Genomic DNA, 20,490 nt, shown 5'->3' with positions numbered 1-20,490 from the left:
CTTTCCTGTCCTAGTTTGAAGGTTTCAGTTCTGATATTAAGGTCCTTAATCCACTTTGAGTTGATACTAGTACACAGTGACAGGCATGGATCTAGTTTCAGTTTTCTGCAGGCTGATAACCACTTTTCCCAGCACCATTTGTTGAGAGGCTGTCTTTTCTCCATTGTATGTTTTTGGCTCCTTTTTCAAAGATTAGTTGAGCTTAGTTGTATAGATTCATATCTGGGTCCTTTGTTCTGTTCCACTGGTCTTTGTATCTGTTTTTGTGCCAGTACCATGCTGTTTTTGTTGCTATGGCTCTAGTAGTTTGAAGTCTGGTCTTGTGATACCTCTAATGTTGTTCTTTTTGCTGAGTGTTTCCTTGGCTATTCATGGTCTTTTGTGTTTCCAAATGAACTTTAGGGTAGATTTTTAAATCTCTGTGATGAATGTCATTGGGATTTTTTTATTATAAATTTTTATTAGGATATATTCATTACGGGGGGATTCGTAGTGACCGTTCCCATTAGACTTCTATTGTACATTATTTACATTGCCCCCATCGTCTTTCCCCCTCAGTGCCCTTCCCACCCCACTTAAACCAATTGCAAGAGATTTCTTAGTTCTGTCTCATATAGGATTTTGAAGCCCATCAACCGTGTACTGTCACCTTAATCTCCTTCCTTCACCCTCTACCCTCCCACTAGTACTTCCCCCCTGCACACATTGTGCCTATTTTACAGCCCTGATTTCTATTACTAATATTAAGCTGACATTCAAAGTTGTGTCTTAATGTATGCCTACTATAAGTGTGATTTACTTTAGTCTGTTTAATTCCTTTGAATCCTCTCCCTTACTCCTTTACTTCCCAGACCCGTTTTTCTTTCTTTCTTTTTTTTTAGGTATGATATTCTTCATTTGTTTTTTTTTCTTTTTTTTTCTTTTATTCATATGTGCATACAATGTTTGAGTCATTTCTCCCCCTTCCCCCCACCCCCTCCCTTACCTACCCTGTCCCCCTCCCTTACCTACCCTGCCCCCCTCCTTTCCCCCCCACCCCCTCACTACCCGGCAGAAACTATTTGGCCCTTATCTCTAATTTTGTTGTAGAGAGAGTATAAGCAGTAATAGGAAGAACCAAGGGTTTTTGCTAGTTGAGATAAGGATGGCTATACAGGGAGTTGACTCACATTAATTTCCTGTGCATGTGTGTTACCTTCTAAGTTAATTCTTCTTGAACTAACCTTTTCTCTAGTTCCTGGTCCCCTTTCTCCTATTGGCCTCAGTTGCTTTAAAGTATCTGCTTTAGTTTCTCTGTGTTGAGGGCAACACTTGCTATCCAGCTTTTTTAGGTGTCTTACCTATCCTCATACCTCCCTTGTGTGCTCTTGCTTTATCATTTGATCAAAGTCTAATCCCCTTGTTGTGTTTGCCCTTGATCTAATGTCCACATATGAGGGAGAACATACAATCTTTGATCTTCTGGGCCTGGCCAAACTCGCTCAGAATGATGTTCTCCAGTTCCATCCATTTACTTGCAAATGATAAGATTTCATTCTTCTTCATGGCTGCTTAAAATTCCATTGTATATAAATACCACATATTCTTAATCCATTCATCAGTAGTGGGGCATCTTGGCTGTTTCCATAACTTTGCTATTGTGAATAGTGCTACAATAAACATGGATGTGCAAGTGACTCTAGAGTAACCTGTGTCACATTCTTTTGGGTATATCCCCAAGAGTGGTATTGCTGGATCATATGGCAGATCTATGTTTAGAGTTTTAAGAAGCCTCCAAATTTTTTGGTTGTACTAGTGGTTGTACTAGTTTGCATTCTACCAGCAGGGTAAGAGGGTTCCTTTTTCCCCGCATCCTTGCCAACACCTGTTTTTAGTGGTGTTGCTAATGATGGCTATTCTAACAGGGGTGAGGTGGAATCTTAGTGTGGTTTTAATTTGCATTTCCTTTATGGCTAGAGATGGTGAGCATTTTTTCATGTGTTTTTTGGCCATTTGAATTTCTTCTTTTGAGAAAGTTTAGTTTGCTTGCCCTTTTCTTTATTGCTTCATTAATTTTGGAGAACTTAGTTTTTTGAGTTGCCTATGTATTCTGGTTATCAGTCCTTTGTCTGATGTGTAGCTGGCAAATATTTTCTCCCACTCTGTGGGTGGTCTCTTCAGTTTAGAGACCATTTCTTTTGTTGAGCAGAAGCTTTTTAGTTTTATGAAGTCCCATTTATCTACGCTATCTCTTAGTTGCTGAGTTGCTGGGGTTCCACTGAGAAAGTCCTTGCCTATACCTATTAGTTCCAGAGTATTTCCTACTCTTTCCTTTACCAACTTTAGAGTTTGGGGTCTGATATTAAGATCCTTGATCCATTTTGAGTTAATATTGGTATATGGTGATAAATATGGATCTAGTTTCAGTTTTTTGCAGACTGCTAACCAGTTTTCCCAGCAGTTTTTGTTGAAAAGCCAGCCCCCGTTTTTCAACAGTTTTCAGTATACATCCCTATATCCTCTACCTTTACATCTTATGGTATGCGATATTACTGGTGTTCTATCATTCTGTTTTCCTTTCCCTCTTTCCCTGAATTCTATAGAGTAATTCCACTGTTACAAATGTGTTCTACATCTGAGTGTGCATATGATCATGCTTGTTTTTGTATATGTGTTTATCTTTGGATCTATCTTCCATGTATGAGAGAAAACATGCAGCTTTTGTGTTTCTGATCCTGGCTAACTTCACTTAACATGATGTCTTCCAATTGTATCCATTTACCTTCAAACCACATGTTGTTATTCCTTATGGCTAAGTAATATTCCACTATGTATATGTACCACAATTTCATGATGAATGTTACTGGGATTTTGATGGTAATTGTGTTGAACATATAGATTGCTTTTGGTAGTATAGCCATTTATACTATGTTGATTCTACCAATCCATGAGCACAGGAGATCTTTCTACCTTCTGTAGTCTTCTTCCATCTCTTTCTTCAGAGGTTTGTAGTTCTCCTTGTAGAGGTCATTTACATCCTTTGTTAAGTTTACTCCTAGGTGTTTCTTTTTTTTTTTTTTTTGAGGCTATTGTAAATGGAATTATTTTCCTATAGTCTTTCTCAATCTGCTCATTATTGGTGCATAAAAATGCTACTGCTTTTTGTAAGTTAATTTTATATACTGCTACTTTGCTGAAGCTGTTTATGGTGTCTAGGAGATTTGGGGTGGAGTTTTTTGGGTCTTTAAGGTGTAAGATCATGTCTACGAGTAGTGATTTTTTGACTACTTGTTTATCTATTTGTATTCCTTTTATCTCTTCTTCTTTCCTAGTTGTTCTGGCTAGAATTCCAAACTACGTTGAATAGGAGTGGGGATAGTGAGCACCCTTGTCTCATTGCTTACTTTAGGGGAAATGGTTTCCATTTTTTCTCCATTAAGTATGATGTTGGCTATAGGTTTGTCATATATAGTTTTTATAATGTTGAGGCACATTCCTTCTATTCCTAGTTATCTTAGAACTTTTATCATGAAGTCGTGTTGGATATTATCAAAGGCTTTTTTGCCTCTATTGAGATTATCAAGTGGTTTTTGTCTTTGCTTCTATTAATGTGCTATATTACATTTAATGATTTGCATATGTTGAATCAACCCTGCATGCCTGGGATGAAGCTGACATGGTCATGATGGTGAACAATCTTTCTGATATAGTGTTGAATTTGGTTTGCTGTTAACTTATTGAGGATTTTTGCATCAGTGTTCATTAAGGAGATTGGCCTATAGTTCTCCATTTTGGATGTGTTTTGTCCAGTTTTTGGATGAGTATAGTTCTGGCTTCATAAAATGAGTTAGGCAGTGTTCCTTCCCTTTCTGTTTCATGGAAAAGTTTAAAGAGAGTTGGTATTAGTTCTTCTTTAAAGGTCTGATAGAACTCAGCAGAGAATCTGCCAGGTCCTGTACTTTTCTTTTTTGGGAGACTTTTTATTGCTGCTTCAGTTTCATTTTGTGTTACAGATCTGTTTAAGTGGTTAATATTCTCTTCATTCAGTTTTTGGTGATCATAAGTATCTAGAAATTTGTCCATTTCCTCAGTAGTTTCCAATTTATCTGAATATAGATTCTCAAAGTAGTCTCTGATGATTCCCAGGTTTTCCTTGGTATTTGTTGTTATCTCCCCTTTTTCATTTCTGATTTTACTAATTTCAGTCCTTTCCCTCCTCATTTTAGTCAGATTTGCTAGGGGCTTTTCAATCTTTTTTTTTTTTAATGCTTTTTGTTTCATTGATTCTCTGTATGGGCTTTTTCGACTTTATTTAATTAATTTTGACCCTTATTTTTGTTTTTCTCTGCTTCTGCTTATTTTGGATTTAGCTTGTTTTTGTTTCTCTAGGAGTTTGAGATGCAGCATTAGGTCACTTATTTGAAATCTTTCTGTGTGTTTAATATATGCACTCATGGCTTTAAACTTTCCTCTTAGGACTGGTGTCCCATAGGTTCTGATAAGTTGTGTTTTCATTTTCATTAAATTCCAGGCACCTTTTAGTTTCCTATTGTTATTTCTTATATTACCCACTGATCATTGAACAATGTGTTGTTTAACTTCCAATTGTTTGCACATTTTGTGCTGCTGCTTTTGATGTTGAGTTCAAGTTTTGTTGCATTGTGATTGATAGTTATGCAGGTTTTCTTATATTTTTCTTATATTTGTTAAGACTTGCTTTGTGCTCTAAGATGTGGTCAATTTTGGAGAAATTTCCATGGGCTGCTAAGAAGGATATATATTGTGCTGTTGCAGGATGGAATATTCTGTAGACATCAGTTAGGTCCATTTGATTTATGGTGCCATTTAGTTCTAGGATTTCTTTGTGATTTTTTTGTCTGCATGATCTATCTATTGGTGATAGAAAGGTATTAAAGTCTCCCACTACCACTTTGTTGAAGTCTATAGGTGCTTTTAAGTCCTTTAATGTATGTTTGATGAAGTTGGGTACACTGAGATTGGGTGCATATAGGTTGATAATTGTTATTTCTTTTTGATGTATTGCCTCTTTTATTAGTATGAAGTGACCTTGTCTCATTTGACTAATGTAAATTTGAAGTCTATTCTGTCTTATACAAGTATTGCTACTTCTGCCTGTTTTCAGGGGCCATTAGCTTGGTAAACCTTCTTCCAGCCTTTCATGCTAAGCCAGTGTTTATTTCTGTCAATAAGGTGGGTCTTTTTTTAAACAACAGATTGTTTGATTAAAAAGAATCTTCCTTTTTAATCCAGTTTGCCAAGTGGTATCTTTTGATGGGGGAGTTAAATCCCTTGACATTCAGTGTTAATATCGATAGGTATGTGGTGATTTCTGCCATTTAGTTGTTTTTGCTGTTTAAGGATTTGAGTGTGTGCAGCTGAATCAGTGCTACTCTCTGATTTCTTGTCTTTTCTTTTCCTGCAGTTTAATATTTCCTGTCCTCTTGTGGTTTTGCTTGCTTTCATCTTCTGTGTACAGAATTCCTTGTACAATCTTCTGTAGTGGTGGCTTGGTGGTCATCTGTTGTTTTAGTTTCTGTTTATCATGGATGACTTTTATTTCTTTGTCAATTTTGAATGATAGTTTTGCTGAGTAGAATATCATAGGACTGAAATATTTTTCTTTCAGTATTCGTAATACCTCACTCCTTGCCCTTCTTGCTTTTAAGATTTCTGTTGAGAAATCTGCTGTTATTTTGATGTGATTACCTTTACAAGTCTGTTTTTTCTCTCTTACATTCTTCAATATTTTTTCTCTGTTCTCTGTGCTAGTTGTTGTAATAATTATATGCTGTGAAGATGTTCTATTTTGGTCAAGTCTATTTTGTGTATTGGAGGCTTCCTGTAACTGCATAGGCAATTCTTTCTCAAGATTTAGAAAATTTTTCTGTTATTATTTTGTTGAATATATTATGTATCCCTTTGGCTTGCACATCTTCTCCTTCTTCAATGCCCATGATCCTTAGGTTTGGTCTTTTGATGGAGTCTCTGAGTTCTTTCATATTCCATTCACTGCTCTTGAGTTGTTTGACTAAGCATTCTTCTGTTTCTTCTTTAAAATGTATTTTATCTTTGAGCACTGAGAGTCTGTCTTCCGCTTGTTCTAGTCTGCTGGAGTGGTCTTCCACTGTGCTTTTTATTTGACTAAAGGGACCTTTTATTTCCAGGATTTCTTTTTTCTGAGGTTTTCCATATCTTTGTTCAACTTCTCTTTTATATCTTGTGTGTCTTATTTATTTCATATATCTCTTTTTGTATAGTCTCCTTTGTTTCACTTTGGTGTTTGTTGAAGTCATCTCTGAGTTCATTTAGTTGTTTCTATGTTTTCTCAAAGTTTTTATTTGTGGTATCTTGAAATTTCTTGAGTGCACCTTGTACATTCTGCTTAACTGTGTCTTGTAGCTTCTGCATGAGTTTCTCAGTGATGTCTTCCATGATTTCCTCTTTGGGAGATTTTTTTGTTGGCTTCACTGAGCTCACTTACCATTGTTTTGTTGGGGTCAGGAACTGGGTATTCACTTTCTAAATTTCCTACTAAATCCTCTATTAAATTGTTTTTTTGAGGAGTGTTGTTTCCTTCACTTCTTATTCTCCTCATTGTTCTAATTGCTGCTCTGCAACTATGTTCTTGATTGGCTGGTTGGTGGTTTTAATTGTCTGTTTTCTTTCCCTTGATTTAATTTTTGTGTTGTGACTGACTTGGTTGTTAGCTAGGTTGATGTGCTATTTCTGTCCCTGGTCTGGAGGTATAAATTAGCAATAACAAAATGACAGATTTAGTGCCAAATAGTGTTTACATATCATATAGAAAACCCCTTGGTGATAATATCTATAAACAGTGGGAGTTGAGGCTAATGGTTGTTTGGCTAGAGATAGAAACTTGGGTAATGGTAAAGGTGGCACTAAAAGGAGTAGTAGAAAAAGAGGGTGGGTGAGTGGGGGAAGAATTATGGGGCTTCTGGGTTTTGTGGCCCTTTTGTGTGTTTGGGTGTATTTCTGCTATAGTAGTGGGGGTGCTTGTGTCGGGGATTGCCGGTGACTAGGGTTATGTACAGTTGGTTCTGTAGGATAGTCAGTGGGTGGTGAATGTGCAGGAGGGAGAGGTAATGTGGCATCAGGTTGGGGAAGGATAGGAGGGGGAAGCAAAGACAGGGGAAGAGAGTGGATGAGAAGGGGCGGAAAGGGTATTTGAGAGAGAGAGAACAATGGATTATAGCACATGAAAAGGAGAAAAAGTGAAGAGGGTAAAAATAGGGATAACAAAATAGTAATGGTAAAATTAATAATACAAAAAAAAATAGGTACAACAACAACAGAAATTTCAGTCTGCTCGGCAAAAGTTCTGGACTTATTTCTTTGGTGTCTGATCCTGATATTGGTGCTTGGTATTCTGGGCTTTGTGGGGAGAAGTGCTGCCCCTCTTGTTGGACAGCTTGGGGGGAAGATGACTAGAGGGTTTTTTTTGTCTGCTTTCCTTGGTCTTGTGGACTCTGTGTTACAAGCAGGAGCTCTGAAGTGGTCTCACCAGATGACTTGTTTGTGAGCAGTATTTAATTCCTTCTGTTCACAAGGCAGTTTGCAATTGGGATGAATTGGGATCTGAGGTAACCTACTACCAGTTTGTGCATGGTGGTCCAATCTGTTGTTCTTACCAGGTGGCAGCTGTGTTGCCCTACTGTTGCAACTCTGGTCAGCTCCTCTCCCAGCAAGGTGGGGCAATTCAATTTTGAGTACTGTCCTCAGTCCTATGAGACAAGCTCACCAATCCACCATGGCCCTGCTTTGGGAGGTTGGTTTGTCACCCCACCCCACTCTCAGCCTTTGTGCCTCACACTGCCTCTTCTTAATGATAGTTCTGCTCCTCTGGGAGGTTGGCTTGTCACCCCACCCTTGCTTTCAGACTTTTTCATTGTCCTGCCTTCATTCACTGAGGGTTTGGCTTCTTGCTCCACCCTCATTTTTTGAGGCTGGTTCAATGTTCCACTCTACCTCCACTGTAGGTGGTACATTACAATTCAATTTTTATGCTTTTCAGTTTTATTGGAGGGCATGTTTCAATCTGCCCAGGGACTATGCTGAGTTATATTTCCAGAGGGTGGGTAGGGGAGTCACGTGTGGTGTACATTGCTCACCTGTTGGGTCTGCAGATTTGTGCAGGCAGCTGTGAAACCAGCTGGCAAGGAGAAATGGCATGCTGCTTTTCTCAATGCAGGTACTTACTGGAATGTGTTCAGTGTGGCATGGTGTAGATAAGCTTTCCATGGGCTAGGGGTCCAGGATGTAGCAGAGTCCAATTCTATTTGATACCCTTTCAGGGAGAAATGGCCAGGGGACTTTTTCCCAGGGCACATATGACCTATTGAATGTGTCATGCTGGATTTTCCTGGCTGTTAGGTGCAATTAAAAGCTGTTTCAAGGATCAGTCTTTGAATTTTATGTGAACCTAATGTGTTGGCAGTTATTATTTTGGCTAGAAATAATCAGAGCTCAGGAATTCTGATTCCCTATCCACCATCTTGGATTTCCTGCTCTGATTTTTGATTATCATAGTAATTGGGGAGGTCTAGGTGCTATAGCCAGAGAAAAGTCTAGTTTTACAGAATGAAGTGTGGAGGAGGGCACAACTTGGTCCTCAGCCTGCTTGATCAGCAAGTATTCCTGAGAAAAATCTAAGATGCAGTTTGTGAATAGGTGACTTCTTTTCTTAAATACTCCTTCAAGAGTCATAACTCTCTCAGGGTAAATCTTCAACTCAGTAGACTTCATGAAGTTTTCTGTAATCTGACTCCTATGTCTTCTCTCTGGTTCTTTCTTCCCATAGAATTTTCACAGTTCATGCTATATGTATGATTTTTCACTCCTCTTCCAATCATTGACCCAGAGATCTCATGTTCATCCCTTTGCCTGGAATATGCTCATCTCCCACTCTTCTTCATTTCCTTTCTCCTGCCTCTCACCAATCTCAGTTTTTCTATTACTTCTGTTTAGACATCTTTCATGCTTAAGGTTGAATGTTGGGTGCTTGCTTCACACCCTCATCATTTCCTGTATTTTCCCTTACCCTTCCTCACCAGACTGGGTGGTTGTTCCTTAGCATTTACCTTTCTTCACTGTCCAGTATAAGTTGCATGTATATAGGTACTGAGCCTGGTTCTCTACTATGTGGATGCTGCTCATACCATGACCTTAGTAGATATTCAAGAACAACCACTTAAATGCATGGTTAATGAATGAAAACCAGGGATAGTTCCAAAGGATGGAGCCATGAACAATAACTTCCAAAGACACAAAGCAAGAGATATAGCATCTGAATTTGAAATAATAGCATGGAGTATTTTTAAGACTCTTGATATATACTGCCAGAATATTTTTGAAAAAGATTATGGTCTTCTAGAGCCCATCAAAAGTCTGGCTAAATTGTGCATCCAACAGGATGGGGCACTCTACTTTCTGTCTATTTGAAAGTTTGATAAAATTTTAGTTAGTTTAAAAGATCAAAACCTGGGGCTAAAGGCCCCTTTGTGCCTGGCAAGCACAAAGCCCTGAGTTCAAACCCCTGCACCACCAAAAAAAAAAAAAAAAATCAAACAATGTGTAATACATAAAATTTAAAAAAAATTTAAAAATCTACCCCCCTCTTTGCTTTTTTATCTCTTTTTACCCATGAGATATGAATAATTCACTAATACATTTTATGAGTTCTTTATATGCCTAAGATATTAGCTTTTGATTGTTTTGTAAATTTTTTCTTATGCTTTATTAAGGTGTTCTTTTTCTTTTGGAAGTACATGTTGTGTTAGTCTCCTATGCTTGTGAGAAAATACCTGAGAAAAACAACTTGTAGAGGAAAGCTTTGTTTGGCTCACAGTTTCACTCCTTGCTGTTTTTAGACTTCTGGTGAGGCAAAGTATCATGACAGCAAGAACATGATACAGCAAAGTTCCTCAACTTGTGGTCAGGAAACAGAGAGAGATTTTGAGAGAGAGAGAGAGAAAAAGATAGAAGGAGAGAGAGAGAGAAAAAGGGATATTGCCAGGGTTCACAATATCCCCATCAAAGGCACATCCCCAATAACCTAACTTTATTCCATGAGGCCCCATCTGCTAAAAGTTCCACAGCCTCCAAACAGTGCCACAAGCTGGGAACAAAGCCTTTAACAAATAGCCTTTGGGAAACATTTAAGATCCAAACCATAACACACATTAAAATATTTAGATAGTCTTATCTATCACTGACATTTTCTTTGGAAATATGGTTACTGTTTTAAAAGAGCTTGTTCTTTGACATAGTAAAATATAGGTTTTTAAAGAAATTTTAAAAATAGATGTAATCAAAAAGAGACCTCTAAGATCTGAATATTCAGTGAAAAAGTGAACCCTGGTCAGAGATAGGTTCTGCTAAAAGACATAATGAAAGTATTTGCCTTTGTTGTCCTCAGCCCTAGATGGATGATCTGACAATTGTAAATTGGAGTCTGGGGGTCAGAATTCTTACTACCTGAAAGGAATGAAAAACTTTTAAGCTAAAAGTTTTGCTTAAAAGAGAGGATCCTGTCGGTAGTACCTCTGGGTATCTCTCTCACTTACTCTGTCTCTGTCTTTGTCTCTCTCTCTCTCTCTAGATCAACTATAACTTCTAGAAATAACAAAATGTAAAAATCAAAGTTGCATACTTAGTGGGTAAGTGGCATATTAGATACAGGTGAAAAGCAAACTGGCAAACAAAAGACAAACTGAAGAGATTGTCCAGCATAAGGCACAGAGAGACAGATGAAAAGCAAGAAAGGGGTTAGGAGTCTCTGACAAATATCTAATCAGGGTTCCATAATGTGATGATAGAATGGAGAGAGGAAATATTCAAAAAGATAAGTGTGTCTGACAAAATTAAAGGAAGATGGGAACTGTACTCAGATACAACAGAGGATGGAGGGCAGCATCCACACCTGGAAGAGTCAGAGTTTGCTGCAGAAAATTAAAGACAAAAGGGTCTAAAAAAAACCAGCAGAGAGAAAAGACAGATGGAGTGACAGTTGACTAGTAGCTGACTTCTCTGCTTCATGAAAGGAAGTCCGACTGCAGAATAATGCCATCAAAATACTGTGAGACAATAAGTCAAGCTAAAACCATGCACTCAGCAAAACCGTCTTTCAAGGAAAACATTATTCCTCTGAGAGGCTAAACAAAGTTAAAAGTTGATTCGTGGAAAAGAATATCAAAATTGACAAATTTCTAGCAAGAAAATGGGAACAAAAACAAAGAAATGAAAAAAGACTCATAGGTGCCATAGTTAAGCCACCAATAAGCAAATGTTATAGACACCCTTAGGGACAATTACAACTATCAAAAGATGATAAACATGGTCTAAATAAATGAAAGATGTAATCTGGAACTTGATGGAGGTTCACAAACATATATGAAAGAGTAAAAGGCCACAGAGGGAGAGCAAGGTAGGGGAACCTACCCAGCAAGATGTTAAGTCTTTTCTTAAAGCTATTGTACAATTTAGTATTCTGCAATGGTAGATACATTGATTGATGCCTCAGGCACTTTGATCAGTGAGAAAAGGGAAAATTCACAATTGACATTGGAGCAATTGGATAACAAAATAGAAAAATATGAAAATTGTTCCCATTTCGAAACTGTAAATCTTGCATTATGAAAAGAACTTATTTTCATTTCATCAAGTTAGGGATTATTTTTTAAGTGGAAAACATAAATGTATAATATTTAAAGTAAGGGTTTTCTAAATTTGAGGATATCAGAAGAGAAACCCTGGGTTTATTAGAAAATCCTGCTGTTGCCAGGGATATGGCTCAAGGGTAAAGCTCTTGCCTAAAGAAGAAGGAATAAAAGGAATACAAATAGGTAAAGAAACTGTCAAAATATCCCTATTTGCAGACGACATGATCCTATACCTTAAAGACCCAAAAAACTCTACTCAGAAGCTTCTAGACATCATCAATAGCTATAGCAAGGTAGCAGGATATAAAATCAACATAGAAAAATCATTAGCATTTCTATACACTAACAATGAGCAAACGGAAAAAGAATGTATGAAAACAATTCCATTTACAATAGCCTCAAAAAAAATCAAATACCTAGGTGTAAACCTAACAAAAGATGTGAAAGACCTCTACAAGGAAAACTATACACTTCTGAAGAAAGAGATTGAGGAAGACTATAGAAAGTGGAGAGATCTCCCATGCTCATGGATTGGTAGAATCAACATAGTAAAAATGTCTATACTCCCAAAAGTAATCTACATGTTTAATGCAATTCCCATCAAAATTCCAATGACATTCATCAAAGAGATTGAAAAATCTACCATTAAATTTATATGGAAACACAAGAGGCCACGAATAGCCAAGGCAATACTCAGTCAAAAGAACAATGCAGGAGGTATCACAATACCTGACTTCAAACTATATTACAAAGCAATAATAATAAAAACAGCATGGTACTGGCACAAAAACAGACATGAAGACCAGTGGAACAGAATAGAGGATCCAGATATGAAGCCACACAACTATAAGCAACTTATCTTTGACAAAGGAGCTAAAAATATACGATGGAGAAATAGCAGCCTCTTCAACAAAAACTGCTGGGAAAACTGTTTAGCAGTCTGCAAAAAACTGAAACTAGATCCATGTATATCACCCTATACCAAGATTAACTCAAAATGGATCGAGGATCTTAATATCAGACCCCAAACTCTTAAGTTGATACAAGAAAGAGTAGGAAATACTCTGGAGTTAGTAGGTATAGGTAAGAACTTTCTCAATGAAACCCCAGCAGCACAGCAACTAAGAGATAGCATAGATAAATGGGACCTCATAAAACTAAAAAGCTTCTGTTCATCAAAAGAAATGGTCTCTAAACTGAAGAGAACACCCACAGAGTGGGAGAAAATATTTGCCAACTATACATCAGACAAAGGACTGATAACCAGAATATACAGGGAACTTAAAAAACTAAATTCTCCCAAAACTAATGAACCAATAAAGAAATGGGCAGGTGAACTAAACAGAACTTTCTCAAAAGAAGAAATTCAAATGGCCAGAAAACACATGAAAAAATGCTCACCATCTCTAGCAATAAAGGAAATGCAAATTAAAACCACACTAAGATTCCACCTCACCCCTGTTAGAATAGCCATCATCAGCAACACCACCAACAACAGGTGTTGGCGAGGATGCGGGGAAAAAGGAACCCTCTTACACTGTTGGTGGGAATGTAGACTAGTACAACCACTCTGGAAAAAAATTTGGAGGCTACTTAAAAAGCTGGACATCGATCTACCATTTGATCCAGCAATACCACTCTTGGGGATATACCCAAAAGACTGTTACTCCAGAGGCACCTGCACATCCATGTTTATTGCGGCACTATTCACAATAGCCAAGTTATGGAAACAGCCAAGATGCCCCAGCACTGACGAATGGATTAAGAAAATGTGGTATCTATACACAATGGAATTTTATGCAGCCATGAAGAAGAACAAAATGTTATCATTCGCTGGTAAATGGATGGAATTGGAGAACATCATTCTGAGTGAGGTTAGCCTGGCTCAAAAGACCAAAAATCGTATGTTCTCCCTCATATGTGGACATTAGATCAAGGGCAAACACAACAAGTGGATTGGACTATGAGCACATGATAAAAGCGAGAGCACACAAGGGAGGGGTGAGGATAGGTAAGACACCTAAAAAACTAGCTAGCATTTGTTGCCCTTAATGCAGAGAAACTAAAGCAGATACCTTAAAGCAACTGAGGCCAATAGGAAAAGGAGACCAGGAACTAGAGAAAAGGTTAGATTAAAAAGAATTAACCTAGAAGGTAACACCCATGCACAGGAAATCAATGTGAGTCAATGCCCTGTATAGCTATCCTTATCTCAACCAGCAAAAACCCTTGTTCCTTCCTATTATTGCTTATACTCTCTCTACAACAAAATTAGAGATAAGGGCAAAATAGTTTCTGCTGGGTATTGAGGGGGGGAGCGGGAGGGGGTGGAGTGGGTGGTAAGGGAGGGGGTGGGGGCAGGGGGGAGAAATAAACCAAGCCTTGTATGCACATATGAATAATAAAAGAAAAATGAAAAAAAAAAAAAAAAGCTCTTGCCTAGTGTGTACCAGGTCCTGGGTTTGATCCTCACCACCACAAAAAAGTTAATAAATAAAAATAAAGAACTATTAAAAGTAGTTGGCAAAACATGCCACACCCCAGTTCCCCCTTACCCCCCAAAAAAGAAAAGAAAAGACATGCCACAAATAAGGAACAGATGCAAATCAAGGAAAACTATAAGTAGTGTAATGGGAATCAAAAGTGTGCAAAATTAAATAGGTCATTCATTAATGCATATTTAAGATTAAGACATTAAATGAAAGCAGTGTGGTTACAAACATGAAATTGAAAATATTGGTTATTTCTGATAGTAGGCAGAGGCATAATATGAAGTCACATTCTACCTTTTTAATTCAAATGGGGTATCTAATTTAATATTCTTAATATAGTTCATTTATTACTGCCTTCATTTTTCATTATTTACTTATTTTTATTTTTACCATGTTATTATATTGGATGTACACTGTGACATTTACAAAAGTTCTTACAATATGTTATAGTTGAATTCACCCCTTCCATCATTCTCCTTCATCCATTCCAGGAATAGTTTCAACAGGTCTCATTCTTCCATTTACATACATGTGTACATAATATTTCCATCATATTCACCCTCCTACACACTTTGCTTAGATTTTCCCCTCTCCACTGGCACCAACTCCCCAGACTGGACCTGTTCTGCCCTCCAGTTCTCCATTTTTGCAAAAAAAAAAAAATCCAGACATTTTTGTTTGCTTAAGATAACTATGCAGGGAGTTTCATTGTGACATTCCCATGTTTATATGTATTATAGCCCGAATTGGTTTATCCCCTCTATTTTTCTCCTTTCTACGTTAATCTCCTTATGATGATTTCAACAGGTTTAAAAATTCTAAAAGTCACTCTTGTATATTCACCTTCTTATAAGACGCCCTTCTTTTACACTCCTTCTACAGTTAATGACCACCCCTTAGAGTAACCTGTGTTTCATAATCATTATTTATTTACTGTGAAAGGTATAACACATATAAAAAGTGAAAAATATGAACACAGGACAGAAATGTATATACAGCACAATGAACTGTTAAAGACACACATATACATGATATTCACACAGATCAAGAAATGAAATATGTACCCCAGAAGCTATAATCTCCCTGTGTTCTATGCATGCATCCCTAAACCCCATCATTTTGTCTTCTCATACTTTTTTTTCAAACTAACAGGAATGTGATCATATCAAGTTAATTTTTTCCTATCTGACTTCTTTGGTTGATATTATGTTGGAGAGATTCATGTGTGGTATACATGTTGTGCAAGCAGTTCTCTCACTTTCATTGTTGTATATTGTTCCATGAGTACACTACAGTATTTCTGTCTAATCTACTGCTGATTTGGGCTGTTTCTAGTTGGGGTAATTGTGAATAATGATACCATGTAGTTTATATAGTTTTATCCATTTCTTTTGGTAGTACTTGGGTTTGAACTCAGGATCTCACACTTGGTAAGCACGCACTCGACCACTTTAGCCATTCCACCAGCCCTGTTTTCTGTTGGGTATTTTTGAGAGAGGGTCTTGGGAACTATTTGACTGATCTCTGCCTCCTGAGTAGCTAAGATTACAGGCATGATCCACTGGTGCCTGGCTGTCCATGTTTTTTGATATAAAACATCTCCATTGTTCTTCCTGAGTTATTGATGCTTTTTGTGCACTTTTCAGTTTATATGCTACTCTTCATTGTCCATTTATAAAAATTATTTATCAATAATTATATTAATCCTTATCTTATTGGTAGATGATTTTTGCAGTTTGTTCCCCTTGTTTTTCCTGCTTACAATTTTCAATGATCTGTTTTTTAAACATTTTTTACAATTGTAAATTAAAGTAGCACTATTAAAAATTTCAGAAAATCAAATTGATAAACAAAAACCCCTTAAAAATAAAGATTATTTAATTCCCTCTTCCCAGTTAACTGCTGCTAATATTTTGGTGTATATCCTTTGTGCCTACATATACATAATATTCTAATTTTTCCTTTTTAATTAGTACATATCAATTGTACAAAATATGTACATTATTATGTACAAAATAATGGGTTTCATACATGTATATAACCTACTTTGATTATATTCATACCCCTGTTACCCTCTCTACATGTAGATCTGGGTTCATGTGTATGTATATACACATACATCAATATTATAAAATATCTTTACATTCATGTAGACACATAGTCTTACAAAAGGGGAATTCGTTTTTTGCCTAATAGGCACCTACTTTTCACCAATTAAAATAGTTTGCATTATTGTTTTAAAATACTGAAAGGTACTATTCATTTGAAAAATATTTACTGGGTCTGTATAAGAGCATCATTTTGTAGGCAGTGGGAGGAAGCAACATAGAAAACAAAGAAGGGTACACCTGTAAAGGTGGAGCTTGAATGCTAGTGGAGAAAGCATGCAATAAGCAAATAAAATTTGTATATAATATAAAGTAACCAAAAGTGCTAGGAAGAAGAAAAATGCAAGGAGAACACAAAATAATGAGTATAGAGTATTTTTCTTATGCGTCTCTACGACTATACTAGGGAGTGTGAATACTTCTCAGAGGCTATCACTCTGATACCAACTTATTCCATAAGCCTAATTCAAATTTACTTAGAAAAAAAAACTTTTAGAAAGAAAAAAATTTTCAAAGAACATTAGAATATAGAATGTTTACTTTAGAAAGAAACTTTTTATAGCTAAGGCAAAACAAATTGATATGACTTGTCATTAGCCGAACTTAAAACTACTTGCCTTTAACTGTAACTTAGTATCTCTTTTATATGCTACTCTGATATCATGGAACCTTTAATACAACAGCTAAAATTAAAAAAAAGAACTTTGACACACAAATATTTTTCCTCTTTAGGTTGCTGATACCAAGTCTTTCCCAAGGCCTTTTAATGTCTTACCCGTGAAAACAAATTCGAGTGACGTTGGCTTTCATATTCTTCTATTTGATCTGGAAAACCTTGTTGAACTTTTGCTGCCACCTCCCCTCAGTGACATTGACCCTTCCAATTCATTCCATGGCGGCGACATCCTGAGAAGAGCCAAGAGCACAGTAGAGAAGAAGACGATAAAGAGAAATAAAGCTTCCTGTAGTTCTCTCTCAGCAGAGGCACAAACCAAGCCTGTTAGTGGCAACCAGGACCAAGGAGATGATACCATCAGATTCCTAGAAGAAAATGATGTTATTAAACGGCAGAAGAAAATGAAGGGCTCCAAAAAGGTGTATCCTAAGCCACTGAGAAAAGTTGATGCCAACATCGCAATAGACACAGCGAAATTGTTTCTGTCTTGCCTTCTGCCCTGGGGAATGGATAAAGAGTTGGATAATCTCTGCATTAGGCATCTCAATATCTCAAAGCTTCAGGGTCCTGTGTCTTTAGGACTGGCTTCCAGTGAAGACTACTTCTCATTGATGCTACCGGGTTGGGATTTATGCAGTACTGAAATGAAGAAGGAATGTTCAAGAGTAAATTTATTTTCCAGAAAAGTTTTGGACTTGTCAAATAAATACACAGCCACTCTTCCAAACCATGTTGGAACACCAAAAGGACTTGAAAACAGTTGTGATTCTTTGCAAGAATCAAATACTATAGTTTATTTATTGAGCAGATTATTTTTAGTTACTAAATTAGTCAACATGCCTTTAGAATTGGCCTGTGAAATTGACAGGTAAGACTGCCTAGAGACTTTAATTCTTCTAATTTGGGATATTAAAACTGTCATCATTATTTCTATGTTCAGATCTTTAAGCCTGCCTTCCTTCTAATGGATGGGGTAGATATGTAACAACTTCTTTGGTTCAAAATACATTTAAGAAACCTTCCTTTTAATTCTTTGGGATTGGAGAATAATTTAGCAGTACATTCATATGCCTCAAAATTCAATCATTCAAAAATTATTCATTATTTTCATAATAGGTGCCAAGAAAGTCATAGTGGTAGATGTTTTATAAGCTAATAAATACATATATCTCAATGTATATATATCAATGTATATATACATACAAACATACACACTTTTAAATCTGTTATATATGGCATGAATCAAGTATGAACAAAGAACATTTAAATAACTGCTTATGATGATATGCTTCATATATTATCAAAAAAAGGAAAGATCTGAAAATACTATATCTCCACTCAAACCATTGAGCTTATATTTTGGCATATTTAAATAGAGGCTATGCAGTAATTCGTTTTAGAGAGTATAGTTTAGTAATAATGGGAGCTATTGTTTTCTGAGGTTTAATATTTATTAGTCACTGTGTAATTCATTTACATTTGTGAACTTACTTGATGTGCATGGAAAATCTCGGATATAGGTACTGTAACTTTGTTCTTTTTTTTTTCATTTTTCTTTTATTACTCATGTGTGCATACAAGGCTTGGTTCATTTCTCCCCCCTGCCCCCACCCCCTCCCTTACCACCCACTCCGCCTCCTCCCTCCCCCCGCCAATACCCAGCAGAAACTATTTTGCCCTTATTTCTAATTTTGTTGTAGAGAGAGTATAAGCAATAACAGGAAGGAACAAGGGTTTCTGCTGGTTGAGATAAGGATAGCTATACAGGGCATTGACTCACATTGATTTCCTGTACGTGGGTGTTACCTTCTAGGTTAATTCTTTTTGATCTAACCTTTTCTCTAGTACCTGTTCCCCTTTTCCTATTGGCCTCAGTTGCTTTAAGGTATCTGCTTTAGTTTCTCTGTGTTAAGGGCAACAAATGCTAGCTAGTTTTTTAGGTGTCTTACCTACCCTCACCCCTTCCTTGTGTGCTCTCGCTTTTATCATGTGCTCATAGTCCAATCCCCTTGTTGTGTTTGCCCTTGATCTAATGTCCACATATGAGGGAGAACATACGATTTTTGGTCTTTTGGGCCAGGCTAATCTCACTCAGAATGATGTTCTCCATAGATGAGGATATTGAGGCTATTGGAAGAAACTTGTCAAATCCGAGGGTAATTCAGCTCATGATGTAAAACTGAGCTCCCTCAATCCAGAGCATGATTACTTATGAACCTCAACTCTGTGTGTTCACCTTTTCCACTGATAAAAGTTTGTATAGATTTTCATAATCCGATGTTACAGGATTGAATTCAGTTCCCAAAAGCTTCCTTATTAAACTATGTCTTTAACTTATGGCCTATTAACTATGGCCAGATCAAGAAAATAAGTTTAAGATTAGGGTAGGAACTCATTCAAATTATAAAAATACTGCTCATGAAACAAATAGAAGACACTCTAATAGAGTAAAGGAATAAAGGGAAATGTGTATTGTACAGGGAGATAGGTGGTTGGAGTAAAGAGAATAATCAGGGTGAGTGAAACCATCAGAGAGCCTTCCTAGAAGAAACGCTGTTGGACTCTCCCACTACATAGTAGTAGGTAAACCTTCACATTTCAGTTCTTTGATAAGAGCTCAGTCAAACAAATACCTGTTCCAAACTCTGTAATACACAGAGGTCCTGCACTCGGAGGACTTCTGTCCAGTGGTAGGACAAGGATTCTAGAGGCTTCAGCGTTAATGCTTCTTCCTCTTAAAATGCTTCTGTGTTACAGGGTTTTTAACAGTCTACTGATTCTAATAATGAGAAAACAGAGACTGGTAAATTTCTAAGGTTCTTATATGTAAATTTCTTCTATTTTATCTTTTTTTTTAATATCAGAAAGGCTTTCTGAAAGATTTTTCTTTCTCTTACTAAGAAAATTACGCAGCACCAAAATATAGTCTAGAGTCTGAAGACATCGGTTTGAATTTTGTTTTGTTTTCATTGTTATTGTTGTTTTTTTACATTAGAGGTGTGACTTGGGACTAGCTACTTAACCTCTCTGGACCTTACTTGCCTCATCTACAAAATGAGATATATAGGATAGCTGACTACTAAGATTCCTGCAAATTCTTACAAACTTGGGCTGCTAATACATTTTATCTGCCTAATAGTGATCCACAGAGCAGATGAGGGACTTAGTACTTGTTGCCAGAGGTTTTCATTCTGAGTTTGTCCCTGACAAAGCGTAGGATGGAGAGAATGTGTCTGTTGGACTTTCAGCATACTTTTCCTTAGACAGCCTTTAAATTGTTGTCTATTCCTCGAAAAAATTCTCCATTAAACAAATAAATCCTAGAATGAAAGTGTCAGGATTAAACTACTTTAAATCAGTCACTTCAATTTGATTTGTTATCAGGGCCTTTATATCATTTTTTTGAGAAATAATGTAGATTGGATTTGTGGCACCAAATCCTTCCAACAAATTTGGTCTTTTCGCTAACACTTTACTGTGGGAAATCATTGTATGGTTAATAACAAGGGTGCACAACTCGTCTGAATTTGACATAC

At 36.8% G+C, this 20,490-nt stretch overlaps 1 protein-coding gene across 13 annotated transcripts in view; it reads left to right on the top strand.

Annotated features, from left to right (window-relative positions):
• Nucleotides 1-20,490, top strand: part of Wdr72 (WD repeat domain 72) — a 238,977-nt gene that overhangs the window by 126,291 nt on the left and 92,196 nt on the right. For all 13 annotated transcript variants that reach the window (XR_012445487.1, XR_012445488.1, XR_012445489.1 and 10 more), the window contains one exon: nt 17,011-17,822. Coding sequence is in view for 10 of the 13 variants with exons in the window: in XM_074065982.1 (XP_073922083.1) it covers nt 17,011-17,822 (812 nt within the window). In the remaining 3 variants the exon portion in view is untranslated. The remainder of the gene's footprint in view (nt 1-17,010; nt 17,823-20,490) is intronic.

The sequence above is a fragment of the Castor canadensis genome, chromosome 2 (genome assembly GCF_047511655.1).
Source record: "Castor canadensis chromosome 2, mCasCan1.hap1v2, whole genome shotgun sequence".
NCBI lineage: Eukaryota > Metazoa > Chordata > Mammalia > Rodentia > Castoridae > Castor > Castor canadensis.
The sequence above is the reverse complement of the archived record's forward strand: the minus strand, read 5'-3'. Positions and strand labels throughout refer to the sequence as shown.